Below are 22,263 nucleotides of genomic sequence, written 5' to 3'. Positions count from 1 at the left end.
CTCGCCCCTCGCAGCGCCGTGCGCTGATTTAACCCTTTCCCACCTCGAGGAGGGCAGGGAAACGCAAAATTTTGCCGCTTTTGGGGGTCTGACCGAGAGCTCGGTGCCTAGCAGAAAGTCGCCCTTGGAAGTGACTTATATAGGAACTCCCAGTGGTTCATGTTTTGTTTTATGTGTTTTTTTTTTTTCTTTTTTTTCCCCCGAGCTTTTTTCCCCTCCCGCCATCGTCCTCCGGCAGCGAGGGCTGCGGAGCCGAGCGCCGGCCGCGGGGGCTTCGCGCCCTCGGCCGCCGGGCGCGCGGTGGCGAGCGCTGATCGGCCGCTCCGCTCCTCGGGGCCGGCGGCGCTCGGCGCGCGGCGCCGCCGGTCCGGAGGGTCAACGCGGGGAACGAAGCTCGCGCGGCTGCAGATGCCCCCGTAGCAGCAGCGCGGAGGAGGCCGCTCTCGCCCCTGCCCGCGCGGCCCTTAAACGGGCTTTAAACGCGGCCGGGGGCTGCGGTTTGCGCCCGCCGGGCAGGCGAGAGCCCGGTTTTCCGGCGGAAAAGGCCGAACGGAACCAATACGGCAGCCTGAAAAGGCTTTTTTTTCTCCCCCTCCCCACCAAAAAACCCCCGTCACTGCGAGGAAGGAGTTTTTAGCCGGCCGGCTCGGCCCTGCGGGGTCTCTCCTCTCTCGGGGCCCGCGTGTGCGCTCGTAACACCGCTCCGCTATTCCGATTAGGCTGCCATTTGGTAGGTACGGTTTATTGAGATCTGAGTCCTCCGTCCACAAAACAGTTTAAAATTCCCTGAGCCTCGAAAAAGACGGTTAGGTAGTTGGTTTTTTTTTTTTTTTTTTTTTTTTCCTCGCTGCCACCTTTTTCACGTTGTTTTTATTATCAGTTATTGATTTATTTAAATATATATATATATTTATATATATATATAATTCTGCCCCTGCCCAGGCCCCCGGCCCAACGTCCCCCCCGCCCTCACCCCCAACCCCGCGCCGGGCTCCGTCCGTCAGTTTTTATTCGGGATTTTCGCCTTGGCCGGCGCGTAAGGCAGCGCCGTCTGGGTGCTTTTGTCGGCGACGGTCTGCGTGCCGCTGCTCCTGGTGGGCGGCCGCCGGCGGAGCCCGGCCACCGCCGCCGCCGCCGCCGCCGGCCGCCGCCGCCGCCGCCGCTGCTGCTCCCCGCCGCCGCGGTCGTCGTCGCAGCACAGCGCGTGGTAGAGCACCTCGTCGCTGAAGCGGACGCGCTCGCGGGCGCCGGGCGGCCGGGCCGACGGGCCGCGGGGGCCCGGTCCGCCGCCGCCGAAGGCCTCCTCGCTGGACGAGTCCGGGGTGCCGCCGCGGGGGCCGTTGGCCAGCGGGGCGCCGCCGTTCAGCAGCGGGCGGCCCGGCGGCGCCGGCGGCTCGGGGCCGTCGCCGGGGTCCGACGGCGTGGAGGCCTCCAGGAAGGAGCAGAATTCCCAGCTGTCGGAGAGGATGTCGGAGGCCAGCAGGTCCAGCTGGCCCAGCTCCGCGCCGCCGCCGCTGCCGCCGCCGCCCTTCTCGCTGCTCGAGGTGCTGCTCGCCGTCGCCGTGGTCCAGTCGTCCGGCTCCAGGTCGAACTCGAAATCCGACGTCAGCCGGTCGATCTGGCTCACCACCTGCGGAGGGGACGGCCCGCGTGGCACCGAGCCGAGGCCGCGGCGGCCCGCCCCGGCCCCCCGCGCCCCTCTCGCCGCCCCCCGCCGCGCCGCGGCCCGAGGCGAGGGCAGAGCGAGCCGCGGCCGTCGCTGCTCGGGCATCAGTAAAACAAGCCCTGTAAAACTGAACGCAGCAGACCGTCACGTCCCAGTTCCCGCTGCCCGGTGACTCGCGCTCCTGGGGCCGGAAGAGAAAGCAGAGCCCCCGGCCGGCCACCCGCTCGGCTGGTCGCGGGGCGACCGGGCAGCCTCAGCACCCGCGGCGGGCCGCCGGCGAGCCGAGCGTGACCATCAGGAGCTGCAGGTTGGCCACCCCTCCAGCCGAGGGTCACCTAGATTTTCCCAGGGCCCAGAAGCAAGCAGCCGGCCCGTGCCGAGGCCACCTGCCCTCCCTCTGCTCGTCGGGCAATGCCGAGCTCCTTGCGCAAGCTCTCTGCGTACCCAAGGCCGCTGCAAACCACCTGAGCAGATGGCCGCAAAGTGCTGCCCAAGGCCCTGGAGGCACCCGAGGGGCTACAGATGGTGGAAGAGGCCTGCGTGCCCCAAGAGAAGGTGGCAGCACGCCTGCCCAGCCAGAGAAATAGGTTAAAGAAGGGCTAGATGTAAAGCACGGACGTGCTCCTGGTCGCTGGGTCCAGGAGCCAGTGCTGTGTCCCCCTCACCGAGCGCCTAGCTGTGGTGTGACAGGCAGGTGCCATGTGTCTCCTGCCCCACAGCTCCCCCCAGAGCGGCACCTTCGCAGGAGGTGGCCCTTTCTCAGACATGGAGCTCTGGGAACAGCGTTCTCCTGCAATCTCTCGGGGTCCAGGTCCATGGCAATAGCTGCCTACAAGCACGAGGAGACCCCACTCAGTAGGAAGGACAGAAGTTTTGGTACAGTGACTTCACACGTGAAGCACATCAGCCCCTGTGATGGATGAATGTGGCAACCTGTCCTCGCCCAGAGGAAGTCTGGGTGGCTCAACAAGACGTTTGCCACCACAGGAGTGGTGACAAACCACAAAAAAGTGGGAAATGTGTGTCCAGTGCAAGCCTTGGTCAGGTGTCCTGAACAAAGTGCAGTCAGAGTTAACCAAAAGGTCACTTTTCTCTGAAGACTCAAGTCAGGGCCCTGGTCTTCACCAGCAGGCTTGATGTGATGGAGAACAAATTCTGCTCAGATTTGCTGAAATGTTCAGCTGCTGTTCATGATTACGTTAGCTGTCATTTTGCTAATGCTGTGATGTGTTCTTGAACATCACCTTTAAGGTCAAGGTATTTGCTTTTATAGGATAACTGTGCACTTATTTTTGGAGTCAGAACTATAGATCAGAGCAGAGTGAAATCTGGAGGATAGTTATAGTCCCTGGATTTGGTATTCAGTCAGCACTTCGGGGGAAGGCAGGTGTTCAAGGAAGGCTTTATGAAGCAACAGGGTCATCATCATTTGGACATCCACCTTCAATACTTTCGTTTATACAAAAGCCATTTTAAATTGTATGAGACATATTGATCATGGAAAGTGTGGTTTCTGGAGAGCAGAAGCTGTTTGCTAAAAATTTTCAATTGGCGTCATGCGTCCCTAAAGATGTTGTTAGCTACTGCACTATCAATCTGAAGGGTATGATCAGAGGCAGACGTCGAGCTTGGAACAGGGTTTTTCCCTTCACAAATACAGATCAAGTTGTTGAACTTTCATAGCACTTATCTCATGAACACCTGCACATCCTCCAGTTAATTAAAGCAAGATATTTGTTTTGATCACGACTTGATTTAGACTGCTTTCGTTAACAACGGGGACTCTTCTCTCCTGGCAAACATGAGCAGGGCACCAGTAAGAGACCGTGACAAGTAGTCTCACGGCTTTCAATTCTGGTTCAAAGAAGGGGGGTCCTGCTTCCAGGGCAGAGTGTCATACAGCTGTTCAGAAGCAAGTTGTCAGTCACCTCAGAGCTCCCGCTGGGCATTTCACCAGCATCGAGGGACTTACTTACATGGCCCAGCGATGTGAGTCTCGCTACTCCCCATGAGGTTGGCATGATGCTTAGCAAAAACCCACTTGGAGACAAACTAGTTGAACCACACCCACCCGAACTGAACTGGGAGGGATGATGATGATGCTCAGCACGACGGGGGGAAATGCTGAACAAGCTAATGGGCACTGTCAGCTCAGCGTGGGCAAGTTGTGATAGCAGAATACGGCCCCTGAGCTCGAGTTTGCAGGACTTCCAAGCCTTTTCCCACTGGGATGTGCTGCTGGACCTTTCCCACTGGGCCAGCAGCGGCCGGTTCAGGAATGGAGCAGGGCGCTGAACGCTGGCTCCTAAAGGCATCACCTCCCAGTCTGCTCTCCTCTCCAGCAGCCAGAGGATACTGGACACAGGAGGAGCTGGGCCAGCTGGATCCCAGCCCCAGCCTCGCTCAGCTCCCTGGGTGATGGGGGCAAATCCCTGTGCGCCCATCGTGCCACGTGCGTGGAGAGTCTCGCGTGGGTGCACAGCGAGGCGCTCGGTCACCACGGCCCGGTGCAGCAGGGACGGACGAACGGGCAAAGCCGGGAGGGGGAGAGACGGCACAGGCGCGGCGGGCTGGAGCGGGAGGCCGAGGGGGCTCGCAAGGCGCCGAGCAGATGGTCTGACATCTGGGCTGCCTTCGCGGCTCAGCCCGAGTCCCTGCGTGAACCTGAGCGACTCGCTCGGCTCCTGCTCTCCTGCCTGCAAAACGGGCGGCAGCAATCGCTCCCGACCCTCTCCTCGCACCGGACCGGGACAGGGCTGTCCCCGTCCCTCGGCGGCGCAGTGCCCGGCGCCGCAGCGAGCCCAGGGGCGGTCGGCTCCGCAGGGCTCCCGCTCCCATCCACCACCCTCGACTTCGCCCACCGCCTGGCGCACCTGACGGACCCTCGGGGGATGCGGGCTTTCATCCCAGGTCTGCTGAGCCCCGAGCACAACCAGGGCCTCATCCTGCCCAGGCTCACGCAGGGGCTGAGCACTAGCCTTCCCCGCCGGTGCTACATCTGTGTCGAGCCTTGCCTTCGCTTTGTGTCTGGGTGAAGTGTGTGATTTCTTGGCTGATATTTCTGCACGGCTCCGTGTGTGCGTGTGTGTGTGTGCGTGTGTGTGTGTGGCATTTCTCTTGTGTGGGAGGCAGTGCACGAAGCGAAAACTAAAATCAGCAGCATTTTTAAGCGCATATTTTTGGCAGGGTGGCTGGACTTCCTGCTCCCCCCTCTCAACCCCGCGCTCGCCTCGCTGGGGGAGCTGGCAGAGGGCCCGTGCCCTCCTTGCAGAGAGCACTGCCAGCCTGCAGCGGGGCTGAGGCAGACGGGGTGCTGAGCCCCAGGCTGCACCCCGGCATCCTTCGGCAGGCACCCAGGAGCTCTGGCATTCCCTGTCCGCGCTGGCACATCCAGTGCTGCATTCCGCATTTCACCCCGGCACGGACATCTGCGTGCGCTAGCACCTTGCGCTCGGCACCCCGCAAACGCTGAGCAACAGCAGCCGTGGCGGTGCTGGGGCCCTTCGCTGGCCAGAGGCACTTTGCGGGGAGTTTGCCCTGGCTCTGTCACGGTGAAGCAGCATCTTGGACTTGGATCAGGTAAATACATCTGCCCTGAATGCAGGCGCTTTTGGGGGGCACATTGCTGGTGGCAATCCATCCATCCAGCTGGGAGTTTGCTGGATGGACGCAAGGACAGATTATACTCAGGGACGGACGCTTGTCTGGTCAAAATTACCTCTTGGCCCAGTGTTGCAGTGACTGAACTGTCCATGCACCCCCACCTTCTCCTTCCCATTCCCAACAGCTGCTTGGAGACCCCTTTCCGAGGCTGAGCCTTTCCCAACATACAGGGAAGCAAAACTATAAAGGGAAAAGCTCATTAGCAGGAGCCCTATTAAGGATGCCAGCTCCCCAAGTCCTGGCTCAGCGCCGGCACGGTCACTTTGCAGGTGCCCAGCAGCTCTCTGGCTGCCTGGGTCCTCCCATGGGATGCTGTGTCCTCCCCTTGGCTAAATCCAGCTCCGCATCTCACCCCAGTGCCCTAAGATTATTTTTGCTACAGCTACTCCCTAGTCTTGCCTGAACACCCATCATTCTGCAACAAAAAAGAACTTTTTTGCTGGCGTTTTTCAGGCAGTGTCTCTGAGTGCAAACATTTTGCTTGCTAGTTTTCATTACTGCCTTTCTCTTCCCTTCCTTTTCCTTCCCTTCTTCTTTCCTAGTTCCTTCTTTCCTGGTGGAAATGAACCACAAGTTTTCCAACTGGAAAGAAAGGAAGGACAGAAGGAAGGAAAGAAGTAAGGATTATGAACGAGAGATGGAAGGAAGAGATGAAGGAAGAATGGAAGAAAGCAAGGAACGAAGGACTAAAGGAAAGAAGGAAGGATGGAAGGAAAGAAGGAAGGAAGGATGGAAGGGCTTGAGGCTCCCAGCAGAGGCTGGTGAATGTCCCCTCTTTGCAAGTGGGGTGTCCCTTGGCCCCAAGGCAGAGGAGTAGCTGCACTGTGGGACCCACTCTTGCTTGCTTGCCTTGATGCTCAGCCTGCCATGGCGCCTGGGCCACCGACGAGGCCACCAGCAGGGCCAGCTGCTGGCCTGGCCAGTGGCCTCCAGCAGTGTGGACAGTGAGGGGAGCATCTGGGGCATCCTGGAGCTGCTTGGCTTTGTCTCACCAGGAAAGTTTGGGCTGAAGCGCCAAGGATCGCTGTCTAGGAGCACGCTGACCAGTAACATCATGTCAATGTAAGGTGTGGGAAAACATCTTTCCAGGGAAAAACGGGTACAGCCTAGCCAGGATCAAGTTTTGGTTGGAAATTAGAGGAGTGCTCCAACCACCAGGCCCTAAGCATTCAGGGAGGAGGAACAAAGCCCCTTTTCGGAGATGCCAGGGGCTATCAGGGCCCTGAGGGCACTAACATGCACTAATGGCCCTGACCAGGCCCACCTGGGACCGCCTGCCCATGAGCCCATTTAAGCTCAGGTGGAGCATCAATTGCTTTTTTGAGCTCTGCTAGGGCTGCCTGTCTCTGCCTTTATGTCCTGGGTGGACCTAGGCTGTAGGTAGCTCATCTCCTGGGTGGACCCCTTGGATGTGTGTTATAGCCTTGTCTCCAGCTTTGTTTTCTGAATGGACCTTGGCCTTACATTGTAAGTAGCTTGCCTCAAGTTCTGTCTCTAACCCTGTCTCCTGGGTGGCCTGTGGACCTGGTTCACTGCTTGCTCCATCTGGGACTGTTGATAGACTCTGTGGCTGGTCCCATCCTGCCCGGGGGCAGCTCTGCTCTTGCTGCTCTTGGACAGGGTCATCAAGCAATAATGGAAAGTGTGTGTGCAAGCACACACGTGCTTTACCTGAGCTTTTTCCCCCTCTCCTATTGACTTGGATTTTTCTCTTTCTTGCCTGTTTGACCCTTGTCCACACGAGGAGCCCAGGAAAGGCTAGCAGGTCCTTTGCTGGAGGATGTCTTACAGCAATGCTTTGGCTTTGAAGGCTGCTGCGAGCCAAGTGGGACCCCTGTTTGAGCCTCCTGACCAGCAGACACTGTGTGAACCCCAGAACCTGCATATAACTGTCCAAATTAGAGAAGATAATTGCTTCTGTTCCCAAGACACAACTATATATATGTATTTTTTTAACTTTTTTCCTTTGAGGGAGAAGGGGGGGAAATATGAGGAAGAGTTGGGGGTGGGAGAGCATGTGATCTTTTATTTTGCAGTAATAAAATAGAATTAGGAGAAAGGAGAAAAGAGCTGTCCTGGGAAACACCCAGCTATTATTATTTTTTTAATAAGGCAGAAAATGGTTTCACTGAAATGCTGAGTTGAAATGAGATCACCTCTGCTTTTTGGGAAGGCTCTGCCCCAGCTGCTTCTCAGGCCTGTGGCTGCAGCACCAGGTTCAGGGGAAACTTCTCCCAGCTTTACCTAAGGACCTCCAAAACCTGGTGAGTTGAACCTGGTGGGTCCCTCTCTCCCATCAGCGATAGGGGAGTCTTCCTATACCCCTCCCTCCCTCCCTAATAAAAGGTCTGGGAAAAAAAAGCTGGTGTGTTCCCAGGATCACTGGCTGGAGGCTGTGATTTGAGCTTGGTGGTGCTGGGACAAAGCACAGCTCCCCATCTCCTTCCCTGCTGCCAGCTCCGGTGTGAGCTACCAGGCGCCTGTCCCCGCAGCGGCACGCGGGGATTAGTGTCACATCAGCCGCGGCTCGCTCTGGGCTATTTTTAGGAAGCGCTCTCCACGCTCTTTCTATTTTAAATGGGTGGTGGTGGGGTATTAAGTACCTATGTGACACTTGGTACCTGCTGAGGCCTGGATTTAAATGTAAAGTAGGATTTGGTCTTCTCTCCACGCTGTTCTCCATCTCCGCTAAAAACACTCTGATGGTCTGTCGTGGGAAGATCATTGCCAGAGTTGGGTGCGATGGAGCAGTGAGGGAGCAGGGGAGCCTTGGCTGGGGGATCTCTGGATGAGACCCTGATGAAGGTCTCACTGTCTGCAGAGGCAAGAAGTGGCTCTGCTGCCCACTAATGGAGAAGAGAACAGGGCTGTCCCTATGGTTGCTGGGGGGTGACCTCTGGGTGCTGAGAGGGCGATGCCCTCCTCCTCCCTTGCCTTTAGGTCTCACCTTGCTGGCAACTACATAGAGATTGGCTTAAATCCCAGAGGCTGGCAGCTCGCAGCCTTTCCAATGTTTATCTTGCACCATTTTGACACCGTAATGCTCAATGACGCTTTGAGTGGCTTTGCACCTGCAAAGTCTGGGTGAGCCCAAGGGGCGTACTGCACCCTCTGAGCAGGGGCTCGGGGATGGATCCATCTCCGGCAGAGCTCAGAGAGGGGTGGCCTTGGCCTTGCTGGGGGAACTCTGCTCATCCTTCCCCACTGGAGCAGCAGGAGGAAGAGCCAGCGCGAGGCAGAGTGGGCAACTGGATGGGACCGGGTGCCTGGAGAGCTGTGGAGACAGGCGTGAAGCAAAACTGCAGAGCTGCCCAGGCTGCCCCCACCCTGAAGACCAGAGCTTTCCTCCCTACATGGGTCCCGAAGAGCCTGCTTATTTCCAAGGATGGCCGTGGGGGTGATGTCCTCCAGCTAAACACCTTAGCGCTAGTCTTGTTGCTTAGCTTCGTTCTGAGCACCTGATGAACTGCCTGCACGGCGCTGGGGGCAGAGTGGGTCCTGCTGCTCACAGCAAGGGACCATGGGTTATGGGGTCTGTCCCCATCTCGAGGCACCTGGGCGGAACCTGTTCCTGCTCTGTGCCTCAGTTTCCCCATCTGAGATATCTGTGAGTGCCAATTTTGGCAGCTGCTGGAGACTGCAGATTATGCAGGGAAGAGCCCAGAGGAGGAAGGATTCATCCACCAACCAGGCACGTGCCCCTTATCCGCCACCCCTGGTGACAGCTTGGGATAGACAAAGTCGGGGGGTGAGGGATGGACCTGCAGGCCAGACCCAGATGCCCCCTGGGCCCAGCGTGGGTTGGGAACCTGGGTGTGGGAGGCTTCCTCCAGCTACAGGAGAAAGGGGACCCAGAGGGGGAGAGCACCCAGCTGTGTCGTGTGGGGGCGGGGGTCTCAGCCCAGGCTGGGGGCAGGTGTGGTGGGGCCCCATTTTGTACACTCCCACCCAGGCTGCAAGAGCCTCTCGGCGGCGCGGCGGGAGTGACGGAGGGGGAGGACGTGATGCGAATGGAGTATGGGAGGTGCCTAGCTCGCTTCCTACGGCCTCTCTTCGCTGCAGCAGCCAGCTCCTACAACGCTTCCCCAGAGCAGGGAGGAACCACGGCGCTCTCTGCCTTTGCCTGCCTTCCTCGGGCTGCAGCCCAGCCCAGCCTGGAGGAAAAAGTCCCCGGGCCACCTTCTTCTGAAACCACATCGCTGCATTACCACCCCACAAGGAACGCCTGCGCTGGCCCAGTTGGGATGTGAGGTGGATCCGGTCATTTTCCACGTGGCTTATGGGACTGAGTGACTGAATGGGACGGCTCCTGGGGAAGGTGGGATGGAGCTGTGCAGCTGCAGTGGGATTTCCCACCTGTTCCTGCAGCCTGACCACCCAGGAGATGCTGCTCTGAGGACCCAGGGTGGGCAGTGTGTGCACCCACAGGTATGCAGGGACCCTGGAGAAAGTGCTTCTCTGCGGGCTTCATCCTTGTCTTGAGGAGCGATCATTGTCAGCCCCCAAGCACAGGGTTTAATGTCTTTTTCTGCTTTTTTTGTTCCTGTCTACTGTGATCACGTGCATCTCGACAGCGCCCACATGTGTGCCAGAGCCCTGTGCGGGCTCCTTGCAGCAGGGAGCCCAGCGGCAGCATGTCCTGCTCTCTGACCGCGTTAGGTGTTTCAGCGAACCACTGCAGCCACTGTGACCCTCTCACAGGGTGACCGTTGTCACCCTCCCCCTGGGGAAAGCAGCTATCTCCAGGACAGGGAAGGGCAGGTACAAGCCTGGCAGTATCCCAGGCCTGAAGAATCAACTCATACCACTAGCCCATCTGGAAGAAGTGTTTTGGGGGACACAGTGAGCAAAGCCATCAGGTTGCTGGCTGGAACGGGCCAGCCTGTCCACAGCTCTGACTTCCTCCATCCACCCCATGTCCTTGCCTGCATGCCAAGACCTGCAGAGGAAGCCACCGCCTTCTCCTTGTCTCTGTGACCATTGCCACAAGCCCAGTACTTGGCAATTACACTTGCCAAATACTTTTAACTCTGTGCTCTTCCCTTCTGGCCACTCTATAACCTACATTTCCATTACTGAGTTTTCAAGTAAACCTTTTCCCTTCTGTCTCATGACCTTCATGAGAAGGTCTTTAAGCACCTGTGTACCCTGCTCTTTAGCTTGCCCTGTTAGTACGAGACCTGAAGTGGGCTCCCTGGGGTCTTGCATAAGGTCCCCACACCTTCAAACAGCACTGGGAGCCAGGAGGTTTTATGATAAAAGCCTGGATGTCCCAGATTGGCTACTTCCTTTCCCAGCTGGATACCTGGGTAGGCAGATGTTGAACATCTGGTGCATTTTTTTCAGTAGGAGTTTTAATAACCAGCTCAGCTGCAAATCAAGTACTTTCCATGTGGGTCTCTAGCTGTGAGTTAGGTTTGGTGGCTTGAATGTGAACATTTTGGCCACACTGTTTCCTATTCGTAGGCTAATTCTCCTCAAAACTCGAGAAGCCACTGGAGAGTCTATGGACGAGGCGGGAGGAGGAGATGGGACTTCAAAGGCTTCATCTGAATGGGCTGCATGGATTCATCAGCTCCGGTGAAGAGCTGTGCAGGTGGTAATTGATAACACGTATTGCTCTTACTATAGAAGACGGTGGGCTGCAGAAGGAGACGGGAGATGCTCAAAGATGATCAAAGTCGGGCGCGCTGGCGGCCGCTTCACCACAATCCTGCCTTTGAAGTGAACCGGCGCTCGGGGCCGGCGGTGCTCAGCCTTGGGGAGAAACCACTCGTGGGCCAGGGGCGATTAAACAGGGGCGGCCGCCCCGGGGGGCGGGAGAGCAGGGCGCTGGGCACGTGCCGGCTACCTGGGAATTCTTCAATTCAATGGCTTTTTTTTAAAAAAAAATGGAAAATGACAGTTTGTTGGAACGCACTTTTTTCCACAGCATCATCTCTGTTTTGGTGGAGACTTCACTTGAAAGGAAGAGGGACTGAACTTCTTGCAGCAAGAGGCAGTGTCGGCAGCGTGCTGCTCCCTGGAAAAGCTGGCGGATGGCGTGAGAATGGGCTGCAAACCAAGGATGGAGAGTGCGATTGCATTCTCCCAACCCAGAGCGAAAGGATCCCCCCTGCCAGACTGGGGACTTTTCCTTTGGTAGGACATTGCAACAAAATGCAGGGGGACCGTGCAGGTTTCCTGAGCTCAGCACAGCGCAATGTTGGGAGCACCAGGGCAGGAGCTCGGGTGGTGCCTGCACCTTCTTCCTTGCAGCTCTGATCATGGGGACGTTGATTTTACAAAAAACCTGATTTAGGGCATCCCAGACCTGAAGTCCAGGTGTGCTGAGCGCTGGCAGGGTGCCACCCAGGCCTGCCAGCTGCTCTCAGTGATTTCAAATGGTCCTTTCAGGAACTGGAGCATCTCAGATGCTGCTCTCCATCTGTCAAAAGGGGCATGAGATGCTCCCCACCTCCACGCAAAAAGAAAGAAGCTTGCTTGGTCTGGGCGCAGAAGGAAGAGCAGTTTCCACGGGCTGTGCCCCAGGCAGCCCACGTGGCTGCTTCCCGTGCTGGCCCCAACCTGCCTCCCTCCGTGCTCTCCCTCGCTGTGTGCTGAGCACGGAGGGAGCTAGAACGGGTCCACGTGGCCTGGGCAGAAACCCCCCCTTCCCGAGGCAATGCCGCTGGGCAAAGTCAACCCTGAGGCGTCTGACACCGTTTCCTCGAAAACCATCTCCTGCCTCGCTCCTCCACTGGGAAAACAGCAACTTCAGCCACCCTGAAAGCCCCCCCTGCAACTGAGCAGCCAAACTTTTCCAGCAAAGGCGCCTTCCCGCGTTTCCAAACCCTTTTCCAGAGAAGGCAAGGCGAGTAAATATTTAACAGCAAATAAATGATTAATCGGAGCCAAGGAAAGCTGGGTTACAGGGGCCTCTCTCCCCGAGCTGGCAAGCATAAACGATTGCGCCGCGCTGCCCGTGCCAGTGCACCACAAACCTCCGGATCGCGTGCAGAACCATCAGCCGCTGAATGGTCAAAAATCATCGCGCAGCGCTCGAAAAGCGTGTCATTAGAGTAATAAGCTGCCTTCTCCTCGTGAACTTTCCAAAGCGTTCCTGGCTAATCACCTATCGATTACAACATTATTAAGGTATTTATTATAACAGTAGCATTTCTGGATCTTCCTTCCACTAAAACCAGCAGCTCAGGAACCTCCCAGAGCAGCTTTACCGCACGGAGACCTGGCAGATCCCAACGCTGCTCCGGGGCCGGGTGGTACCTGGGGGATGCCCGGCGGAGACAGCGCCCGTTCCCACAGCACGAAGGCGTAGGGGGATTTAGAGGCTGTATTCAGACCAGCAACATGTTATGCAGCAGGATAAAGGTGGTTGAGTTATTTCCTTTAGTCGTCCCCCCCCCCCCCCCCCCCGAATATTTCCCACGGTTGGTTTCCCACGCTGGTCCAACCGACGCTGCGGAGGCGGGATGGGGCTCGGGCCTGGCAGCACCTTTGCCCGGCTCGCCAGGAGGATCAAACTCCTGCTGGATTTATTTTTTTTCCCTATGCGGGGCCCAGGCCGGCAGGCGGGAGGGCAGTGGGAGGCAGCCGGCATGCGAACGGCTCGGCGGAAGCGCCTCCGGTCCCTGCCTCCTGCGTGATTGTACTTCCAGTGTGCGATTTCAGGTGAAGAATTAATAATCATTTTCCCCGCACATAATACAGCCCTGTCTTGGAGTGCTGGGGAATAATTATATACACAAAAGGCAAGCGAGAGGGAGGGGGAGAGGCGAGTCGGAGAAAAGAAACTGGTAAAACATCACCCTGAATAAAATGGACACGTAAAACGCCCCGGGAGGCTTGCTGGTGTTCAGACGGGAATCGCCCTCGGCAGAGGGTGCCGGGGCAGCGGCAGGGGATTAAAGCCGGCTCCCGTGCCGGAGCTCCCCTGTGAAGCAGCTCTGCTCCCAAACCGCGCGGTCGCCTGCCGTCTCGGGACCGGCGGAGCAGCGGGGACCGGGCTGGGGAGCCCAGGAGCGCTGGGCTCTGCTCCCGACCTGCAGCTTCCCCAGGGCCGGGCCTGTTCCCCACCGTGCCTCCCCGGTCGGAGCAGCCTGCAATCCAAATTATCCACTGGGAGCTGAGGCCGAGACTCAAACTCGCTGCTGAAGCAGGGACAGACCAGAAGAAATGCCTTAGCTGAACTGGTGAGCAGTGACAGAGCAGGAATCACCCTTGGGTGACTGGTCTTGCAGATCTGCAAAGCCATCAGCTGCCCCGTGGTGAGGAGTCACCCAGAACCTCCCACCAGGGCTTTGCAAAATCTCAGAGAAGCAGAAGGCTACCAAGGGCCCTTGAATACTGCTTATTGAAGGTCTCCTTGGATGGGTCTGGCGGAGTGTCCCATGCAGTAGCAGATCCCTGCGACTCACACTTGCTAAGCGCATCCAACCCCAACTCCCACCTGAAGAGCAAAGCCCCAGATAGAGGAGACACTGCCCAAATGGAGGTGTTCAAGGTCCCACGGTGGCTTCACTTGCCTAGTGCCCAGCGTTCAGCTCACTGTGATGTCTCCAAGAGCTCAGCTTTGCCATGTGCTACACCCTGAGGCCATACCCTGCAGCTGGGGGTCTTTGGGATCTTGGGCACCGACAAACCACAAAAGCAAATGCAGCTCTGGCCTCTCACCTTTTTGGCAACTCTTGATGTCCCTGATGACCCCCCAAAAAAATCACAAAAAGCTTAGACGTGGTTTGGAACAGCACTGGGATACCTCAGCTGCTGTGGAAGACCTTGATGTGCCTTTTCACGGGTCAGCCAGGACCTAGGCCAGCCCCAGGCAAGATGTCCCTCCATCCTTCCCAATGCAGTGTTTTTTGCACTGCCTGCTCTTTTTGCCACCCAAGTGTCTGCAGGAGACCTCCCTGGGTGGGCAAGCAGGGTGCTGGACCAGGCAGCTGCTGCAGTGCAGCTCACCCACTGAGCGCTTCCTGGGGGCTCCTAAACTCCATGGGAAACCCGGGCAATGCCTCATGTTCAGCTGAGCGGATAAATCAGATCAGAGGCTCTGTCCCTCTCCTCTTGCCAAGCACTGGTTTCTCTTGCTATTGCCCAAGCCCTCAGCCTGCTCCTTGACCGTGGTCCTATGCCGTGGCTTTCCAGCAGCCTCAGCCCCTGTGGTCTTTGGTGACTGCCACCACTCTAATTTCTTGCTGCAGCTGACCCCAGAGCTCCCAGAAGAAGAGGACCGTGCAGGCAAGGACTATCTGGACACACTCTTAATAGCCCCATTTCCTAAAACTTTTGATAAAAGGCAATCTGGACAATACAATAGACAAATAGTTGCAACTGTCAGGGCCCTGAGGGTGCTAACAGGCATCAATGGCCCTGACCAGCCCCACCTGGGACCCCCACCCACCCCACCCTCTGCCTAGGAGCCCATTTAGCTCAACCTGGGGGCTCAGTCCCTGCCTGAGTTCTGCTGTGGAGGTGTCTGTCCTCAGCCCTGTCTCTGCTGGGACCTTGGATCAGCACTGCAGGTAGGTCATCTCCTAGATAGTGCCTCAGATGCTCGTGGTAGCTTGTCTCTTGGCCTCTCTTTAGCCCCATCTCATTTTACTTCTCACTGGACTTCCTGGATGACCCTAGTTCACTGCTTGCTGTGTCAACAGACATACTACCAGCACCTGGCTCTGCCTGCTGTGCTCAGGCCCCTGGGTCTGTGCCCTGCCAGGGAGGGTCCTGCCTCGGCTCCCTTCGGGCAGGGAGCTGCTGGCCCTCGCTGCATCATCAGCAGGCAGGGTGTCTTCCTGCCTGTGCGCTCCTGTCTGCCCTACATCACTGCCTGACAGATAGCAGTGCCAACAGAGGTGCTGCTGCTAGCTGGGAATTCCTCTCCAGGAAGGCTGATACCACCTTTCCTTTCTAACCACCAGGAAGATGCTAGATGCATGAGACCTCTCCCTCTCTGTCCAACTTGGCTGACACCACCTTGGGATTCAGCAGCTGGCAGCGGACACCCCATGAGAGTGGGACATTTGAGTGCAGATACTGATGGTCCCCCAACCTTCCTGTGCTATCTCCGAAACACTCCACCGATGTGCGAGCACAGTCCTCCTCTGCAAGCTGGATTTTGAGGTGGCCTCACCTCCCAAAACACAAAGGCAAAATCACCAGCATCAATCATCCATTTTTTTCCTTATAGGCAGACAGGAGGCATTGCCTGGCTGCCTGGGCCCCACGGATCAATCCCCAGCCTGGTGCAGAACGATACACACTGCAGTCTCCAAAATCCAGCTCCGCCTTGTGCTCATCTCAGAACCCCCCAAGCCCATCAGCAGCAGGCACAAGCAGCTCTGGCGCAAGGGAGCTTGTTCTTGCTTTCAGCTGGGCAGGAGGAGGCAAGTCCAACCAAAAAAAAAGGAGAATTGCTAAGTACAAGGTAGAGGAACACAGGTGCTTGTTTTTTTTTTTTTTTTCTTTCACCATGCTGATTTCCTAGAGCTCACAATTTGCCATCTGGTGTCTACCATATACTTCTCTGGGTGGGCTTAGAAGAGATTTCCACGTAACTTGCTCACATGCACACACGCTCTGATCGTGTGTGCAAAATAAGGAGCTGAATTTCCAAAGCCTGTGGTACTGGGAGAGACAGAGAAAACCAGATCTCTACATGCCTGGGATGCTGCAAGGTGATTCCTTCAGTTTGCTAATCCCTTCCTGCGCTCTGGTCTGCAATGACCAGATCTGCAGCACCAAAACAGTAAGTCTCTCCTGCTGCAGACGGCTGTGTGCATGACACTTCCATGTTCCTAAGCACCCTGGTAGTGCCCCAGGGGAGGGTTTCCCCAGGCTGGCCTTCCTGCGGTGTTTTTTTGGAGTCGGTGTTTTTCTGGAGTCGCTGAGCCCTGAACACCATCGGTGCCTGGACTGCAGCTGCCTGCACGGAGAGCCTTTGCGCTGCTGTATGATGCTCCCAGTGCCTGCTGTTGCACCGAGTTTTACACTGCACTGTATAAACATGACGAATTTCTGTGAAGTTTTATGGAAACGTCATAGAAGTTGTTTAGAATGGTTAAACTTAAGGCCCCTCTCCCGTGGAAGATCTGGTGGCCAGGCTTGAGGTCAACTTGGCCGCACAGCTCCGCACTACAAGCGGCTTCTCTGAGGCAGCTACAGCTGGACAGAGACAGCCTGAACCATCGCTGGTGTCCAAGGATTGTGCCATGGGGCAAAGTCCCCTCTGGACCATACTGTTTCATGGCACCTCCTGCAGAAGCCACCCTGCGGCGCAGGGCTGAGCTTGGCCCCTTGGCTTGCATGCTGCCAGCTCTCCATGGATGCCTCTTCCCAGTAGCATCTCCACGGAGCTGGGGCACAGCAGGGCACAGGACGGTGGTCCGTAGCCTGAAGAAGCATTTGGCAGGGGCTGAGCAGGCTCCACCAGCCTGGAAATGTCGAAGCACATGGACCTGCTGGGCCCACCTTGGCTCTACGACCCTCCAGTGCTCCTCTTCCTCCCTCGGGCCTGGCACAGCCGCTAGGGCCTCTTACCCAAAACATGTCACCGAGGGACTCCAAGAGCCACCTCCCTGCATCGTTGGGCCACTTTGCTCCGAGACGTGCCGGCAGACGGGCCACCCAGGCGAACCCGAGCGGGAAGCGCGCCGAAGCTCCCCGGCTCCTGCCGCCCCGCCGGGGCTGGCTCACAACTTGCACCCACCCCCAGAACTGGCAGGGCTTTTTGGCAGAAATACAGCAAGGCACCCAGTCTGCCTCCTCCCACCCGCGCGCGTGCGCTGAGCCGCGGCGGCGGGAGCGCGCCAGGCGCCCCTCAACCAGCCAGCGGGATGGGGACAAGGACGGGGACGGGGCGCGCGAGGAGGGCTCGGGCAGCTGAGCCCGCCTTTCCCCCTCCGCATCTGGAAACCCCTCTCTGCGCCTTGCTCCGGCGGCAGGAAACCTTGCTTGCGCGCAGCACCGCGCGCCGCAGTCTAACGGGGGCTCCGCTGCACCGAAACGACGGCTCGGGTCTCGCTCAGCCCTCCCCCTGCCCTGCTCGCGCAGCGTCCCGTCCGGCCTTAAAAATCTGCAGCGCTATGGAAGTGCCGTTAAAGGGGGCATAAATTACCCCTGTCCCGTTGTAACGGCCTCTCCGGGCCCTCGGGGCAGCGTGAAGTGAGCTCGGGCTAAACGGAAAACAGCTCTGCCTTCCGCTGCCTTTATTTTGTTTATTATTTTTTAATCCTTCGGGGATTTGCTGAAGTGGCTTTGGTTTCCCCATCGGTGTTAACAAGGGTCGGGGGCCTCTTCTGGGTTATTTAACGGGTTTTGCTTCCTGCTGGAGGAGGAGCTGGCAAAGAAACGAGAGGAGGAGAGGAAAGCCGGGGGGGCTCTGCCGGAGCCGGGTCGAGGAAAGCCGGGGGGGGGGGACGGACGCGGCTCCCTCGTCCGGGCAGGCCCGCGGAGAACGCCGGGATCCGGCTCCCCCGGAGCGGCGGCCTCCCCGCAACGCCGGGGACGGAGCGCAACCTTCCCGAGGGACGTGCCGCGCGCCCAGGATCTCGGGGATCCCGCGAGCCCGACTCGCCGCCGCAGCCTAACGGGTGCTCCGCGCCTCTCCCCGTGGATCCGGGCGCTCCCCGGCGGCCTGCTCCTGCCCCGACGCTCCGGAGCCGCGGGGGCATCGGCGCGCGGGCGCTGTCGAAGCCGGGTTGCAGACCCGGAGCTGTCCCCGGGGCCGCCTTCCCCCGGGATCGTCTCCCGCTGCTTTGACCTCATAGTTTTCCAACCCCTCTAGGCGCCGAAGCATCTGCAGGGCAAATGGGGCAGAAGGGGACGATAAAAAGCCCCCGCCGGGAGGCTCAGGAGGACCCCGCCAACCCGGCGCCCTTGCCCAGAGCACCTCTCCTGGCATGCCCAGCTGCTCCCTGCACGAATACAGCCTCCTGCGGAGCATCCTGGAGGGGTGGCTTTGCTCCAGGGACGCCCGTGCTTTGCTTGCATCCCCTTGCCAGGCCGGTAAAGCTCTGCATCCCCTCCAGGGCTCTGCTGGAAGACCCTCGGTACGAGACTCCTCTGACCCGGCCGCCGGCGGGGTCGGGGTGCTGAGCCCCGGCCCTCCACCGCCTGCAGCCTGGCACGTCGCGGGCGAGATGTCCCTAAGCCCCCTGCGTGCTCCCGCAGCCTGGGCTGCTTCCCACCGCTCCGGAAATAAGCCGAGCGCCTCTGGCTCGGTCCACGTACCCGGAGCAGACAGGCGTACGCGCGCAGCCCGCCGCAAGAAGCGAGCGGTCAAGCTCCGCTCCGGGCTGCCGAGCGGCTGCCGTTCGCAGCTTCCCCCGGCGCCAGCGGAAGCGTCCGAAATCACCAGCCACGTCTGAGTCCACCTTCTCCCCATAGCTTTGGGGGCTCCAGACCCAAGCTTTGAGCCGCGACAGCATGAAATTACCAAGCAAACGAACGTTGTTGTGCCTCTGCGCCGGCAGGAAACTCCAGCTACGCTTGTGTGTGTGCATATATATATAAAATATATACACACAAAATATTTTTATATATTTTTAACAGGAAGCAGCACAAGTGCATCCCGACAGCTGAACTACAGGACAGCTACTCAGTCTTTTGCACGACGGTGTACAGCCACACGTACCCCCCCCCCCCCGCGCTCCGGACCCCCTCCGCAGACCCGGCTCGGAGCACGCGCTCCCCGGGGGGCTTTGGCTGGAGGGAGCGAGGAGGATGCTGGCGCAGAGCCAGCGTGGGCTCCGGGCAAACAGGGGGATCACCGGCTCGGGGAGCTGCGGGGGCTTAGAGACCTTCACCGCGGCGGTCAGCCTTTCCTGCAGTGCCGAGGGGAAGGGGGGTCCGTTGGAGGCCGCGCGACGCCCGGCCGCAGGCAAACCGAGCGGCCGCTCGGAGTCAAGGTCAACGAGCGGTTTTGCAAGATGGGGCCTCTCCCGACCTCCGGGGATCGCGGGCTGCAACGCGGCACCGCCGGGGCCGGGGCCGCGCCGTTGCCTCGGCTGACCCGGCGTCGCGCCGAGCTCTGCGGCGGCCGGCCCGCGGACGGGGCGGGGGGGGGGGGGGGAAGCCGGACGCACGGAGGCGGCCCGAGGGGCTCGCTCGGGCGCGGAGGAGAGCGGGGCCGCGGCGGCCGCGGGGCGTGCGATTGCACGCGCGCCCCGCGCCGGCTGCCGCCGCGCCGGCTGCTCGGAGGGGAACGCAACCTGCAGGCGGCGGCGGGGGGTGCGTGCGCGCGCCATCACGCCCCACGCACGCACACCGGCTTCCCCCCGGGGACGCGTGATCACGCCTTGCACCCCCCAACGCCTTCCCCCCCCCCACCCCCACTCTCAGCCCCCCGGGACGGCGCCCGGAGCTCCGCCGCCGCTCCCCCCGGCCCCGGGCTCTCCTACCTCCCGGAGCTCCTTGGCCACCTCCTTGAGCTCCTGCAAGATGCCTTCCAGTTGCCCGATCACCATTTTCATGCGGCTCCGGATGCGCTCCCTCTCGCAGTTGCTCCTGCCGCTGCTACAGTTGCTGCCGCTGCTGCCGCTGCCGGGGTCTTCGCGGGGCTGCCTGTCCTGGGAGGTGCGGGAGTTCATCCTTCCCTACCGGCCTCGGCTCCCCGCCGCAACGCCTCTGTCCATCCTGCTCCCCCCTAGCCTGGTGGCCTGGCGTCCGCGGAGCCCCTCTCGCCCGGGGAGCTTTCACCATCTTAACGCCCCGCTGCCGCCGAGGAAGTCGCAGCCGCACGCTCGCCTCCCCTCGCGGCGGCCGAGGCCGCTCCGACGCGCGGCGGGGCAGGGCGGGAGCGCCGGAGGAGGAAGGCTCGGCCGGGCGCTGCCTCGCCACGCCGGTCCGGCTGCGGCATGCGGAGCCGGGCCCCGGGCGCCGGAGGAGGGCTCGGTGGTCCGGGCGCGCGTCCGTCAGCCGCGGGCCGTGGGGCGGCGCGGGGCGGCCATGGGGCAGGCGGCCGGCGGCAGCACGCTGCTTGCGGAGGGCTGCCTTTGCCCGCGGTGGCGGCAATGTCCCCTGGGAGGGGACGAAGAGCCCCTCGGACGTCCCGGGAAGCCCGAATCCAGCGTTTCACCCCGTTCCTCCTCTCCGACGCCAGGTGCTGGCGAGGACGGGCTGCCGCTCGTGGCGCTGGGCCGGTGTTCTGGCGGGGCACCCGGCGTCCTGGGCTGCCCAGGCCCCCTCCTGCAGGGACAGACAGACAGACAGCGTGCGGGAGCCATTCCTTCTGGAGCTGGAAAGCCTGGGGGGGAGGTAGGGGGTGTCTCTGTCTTCCCTCCCGCCTTGCCTCAAGCGTGGCCCCGCTGCGGGGACAGGCCACGGCCGGGCTCGCGGGGACCCCGCCGTGTCTGGGCGGCCCCTCCGGCCGGCGGGTGCGGGATGGAGCCTGGGCCTGCCCCAGCTCCCCCCTCCCCTCCGGTCTGAGCCCCGGCGACACCGCGGGTCTCCCGAGCCCCGTGGACAGACGGACAGACAAGCAGCCCGGGAACTTACCGGCACAGCGGCGAGCAGACAGCCAGATCCTCCTTTTCCCCCGTCCCTGGCTCCAGTCCAAGCCCTTCCTTGTATTTTTTTTTCCTCCTTTACTTCCTCCTCCTCCTCCTCTTCCTCCTCCCTCAGGGCTCTTGCGTGGCACAAGCGGCGTCCGGGGGCCACCTTCGCTCGGCTGCTGTCAGATGGGGGGACATGTTAGCAGAGGCGGCAGCCTGCCCCGCGGGCAGAGGCCGCCGGGGCCCCCCCGGCTCTGCCCGCCGGAGCGGGGCCGGCGAGGCGGCCGGGCGCCTCGCAGCCCCAGCGCTGCCGCGGGTTCGAGCCCCAGCCCCGGCCCCGCCTCGGAGGGGAAGGGCGGGGGAGGGGGCAAAACCGCCCCTCCCGCCCCCAACTCAGCCCCCCCCCCCCCCCCGCCCCAAACCCTGCTCCCTGCCCCGCAGCGCGGACAGCCAGCGCATCCCTCCCGCCGGCCCCGCAGCCTCCCCCGCGCCGCAGGCACCGACCGGCGGCGGCGGCGGCCTCAGCGCGGGCCGCTCCCCGGGCGCCGGGCGGGCGGCGGCGGCGGCGGCGGGCGGGCGGCGCCCGGCGCCCCGGGCAGCGCCATGGGGCGGGCGGAGCGCGGCGGACGGCGCCCGGCGCGGCGCGGCCGCAGCCTCCCGGCGCGGCTCGGCGCGGCTCGGCTCGGCGCGGCGCGGCGCGGCTCGGCTCGCCCCGGCGGCGCCTGTGTCAGAGAAAGGGGCCGAGCCTCCGCCGGGCGGCGGGGGTTTAAAGGGGCCGGGAGCCCCTTCGCGCGGGCGGCGAGGGCGGCGGTGGCTCTGCTCGTCCCCCCCTCCCCTCCCGCCCGCGGGCATAAAAGCGCCGGCTGGGCGCGTTAGGGCTGGCTGCATCCCCCACCCCCACCCCCAGCGCGGTGGTTGTCCCCATGCAGGGGACAGCGGGGCTTAACACCCCCCCCCCCCAAAAAAAAAAGAAGGTCACATTCAGGGCCCGTTATCCCTTGGGACTGCAAAAGCCACTGGAATTCCATGAATGCAAGAAAAACACCTTAACGGTGGTCCGTGCTGCAGGATTTGACTCGCCTGGGTGGGAAAAAAACAAGCAGAAGAGTGTGTGTGCGTGTGTGCATGCACGTGTGTGTGTGAGTGTGTGTGTGGAGGCGGGGGGGGGGGTCCGCCTGACGCAGAGACCCAGCCTGGGAAAATTCAGCCCCCAAATCTGGCAGCGGTATAAGCGAGGAGAGTTTCCAGTCTCAGAGCTGAACCTCGACGATAGGTGGCAATCCCAGGCCTGCGAGAGGCGAGCCGGCGCGCGCGCGTGTGCGCCCGCGTGCACACGCGTGCGCGTGTTATTTATTGCCTCCTACCGGGTGGAATCAAAACTGCTGAACACACTTTTTGGCTTAGGACCTGATCTGACTCATCCTCCAAGCCGCAGCTTTGGTG

General features: G+C 60.5%; 1 protein-coding gene across 3 annotated transcripts; it reads right to left on the bottom strand.

Annotated features, from left to right (window-relative positions):
- Positions 1 to 641: 641 nt before the first annotated feature.
- INSYN1 (inhibitory synaptic factor 1) lies at positions 642 to 21,371 on the bottom strand. 3 transcript variants are annotated; one of them, XM_062583853.1, is made up of 4 exons: positions 21,325 to 21,371; positions 20,825 to 20,999; positions 19,729 to 20,515; positions 642 to 1,630 (listed from the first exon to the last, which is right to left on the bottom strand). In XM_062583853.1, exons 3-4 carry the CDS (start codon positions 19,915 to 19,917, stop codon positions 1,001 to 1,003), a joined length of 819 nt encoding a protein of 272 aa, XP_062439837.1. In that variant the 5' UTR covers positions 19,918 to 20,515; positions 20,825 to 20,999; positions 21,325 to 21,371; the 3' UTR covers positions 642 to 1,000. The 3 variants fall into 3 exon arrangements, with proteins under 3 accessions (XP_062439837.1, XP_062439839.1, XP_062439838.1); XM_062583855.1 differs by having other exon boundaries at positions 20,825 to 20,996; positions 21,325 to 21,361; XM_062583854.1 differs by lacking the exon at positions 21,325 to 21,371 and having other exon boundaries at positions 20,825 to 21,084.
- Positions 21,372 to 22,263: the final 892 nt, after the last annotated feature.

This window comes from Rhea pennata, chromosome 10 (assembly GCF_028389875.1).
Source record: "Rhea pennata isolate bPtePen1 chromosome 10, bPtePen1.pri, whole genome shotgun sequence".
In the NCBI taxonomy this organism is placed as follows: domain Eukaryota; kingdom Metazoa; phylum Chordata; class Aves; order Rheiformes; family Rheidae; genus Rhea; species Rhea pennata.
This window is presented reverse-complemented; position numbering and strand designations above follow the sequence as displayed.

Coding starts and splice junctions, on each gene's coding strand:
- INSYN1 (XM_062583853.1), bottom strand. CDS start 19,917: ATGAACTCCCGCACCTCCCAGGACAGGCAGCCCCGCGAAGACCCCGGC. Junction 1,631..19,728: donor TGGCCAAGGAGCTCCGGGAG/GTAGGAGAGCCC, acceptor TCCCCTCCGCAG/GTGGTGAGCCAGATCGACCG.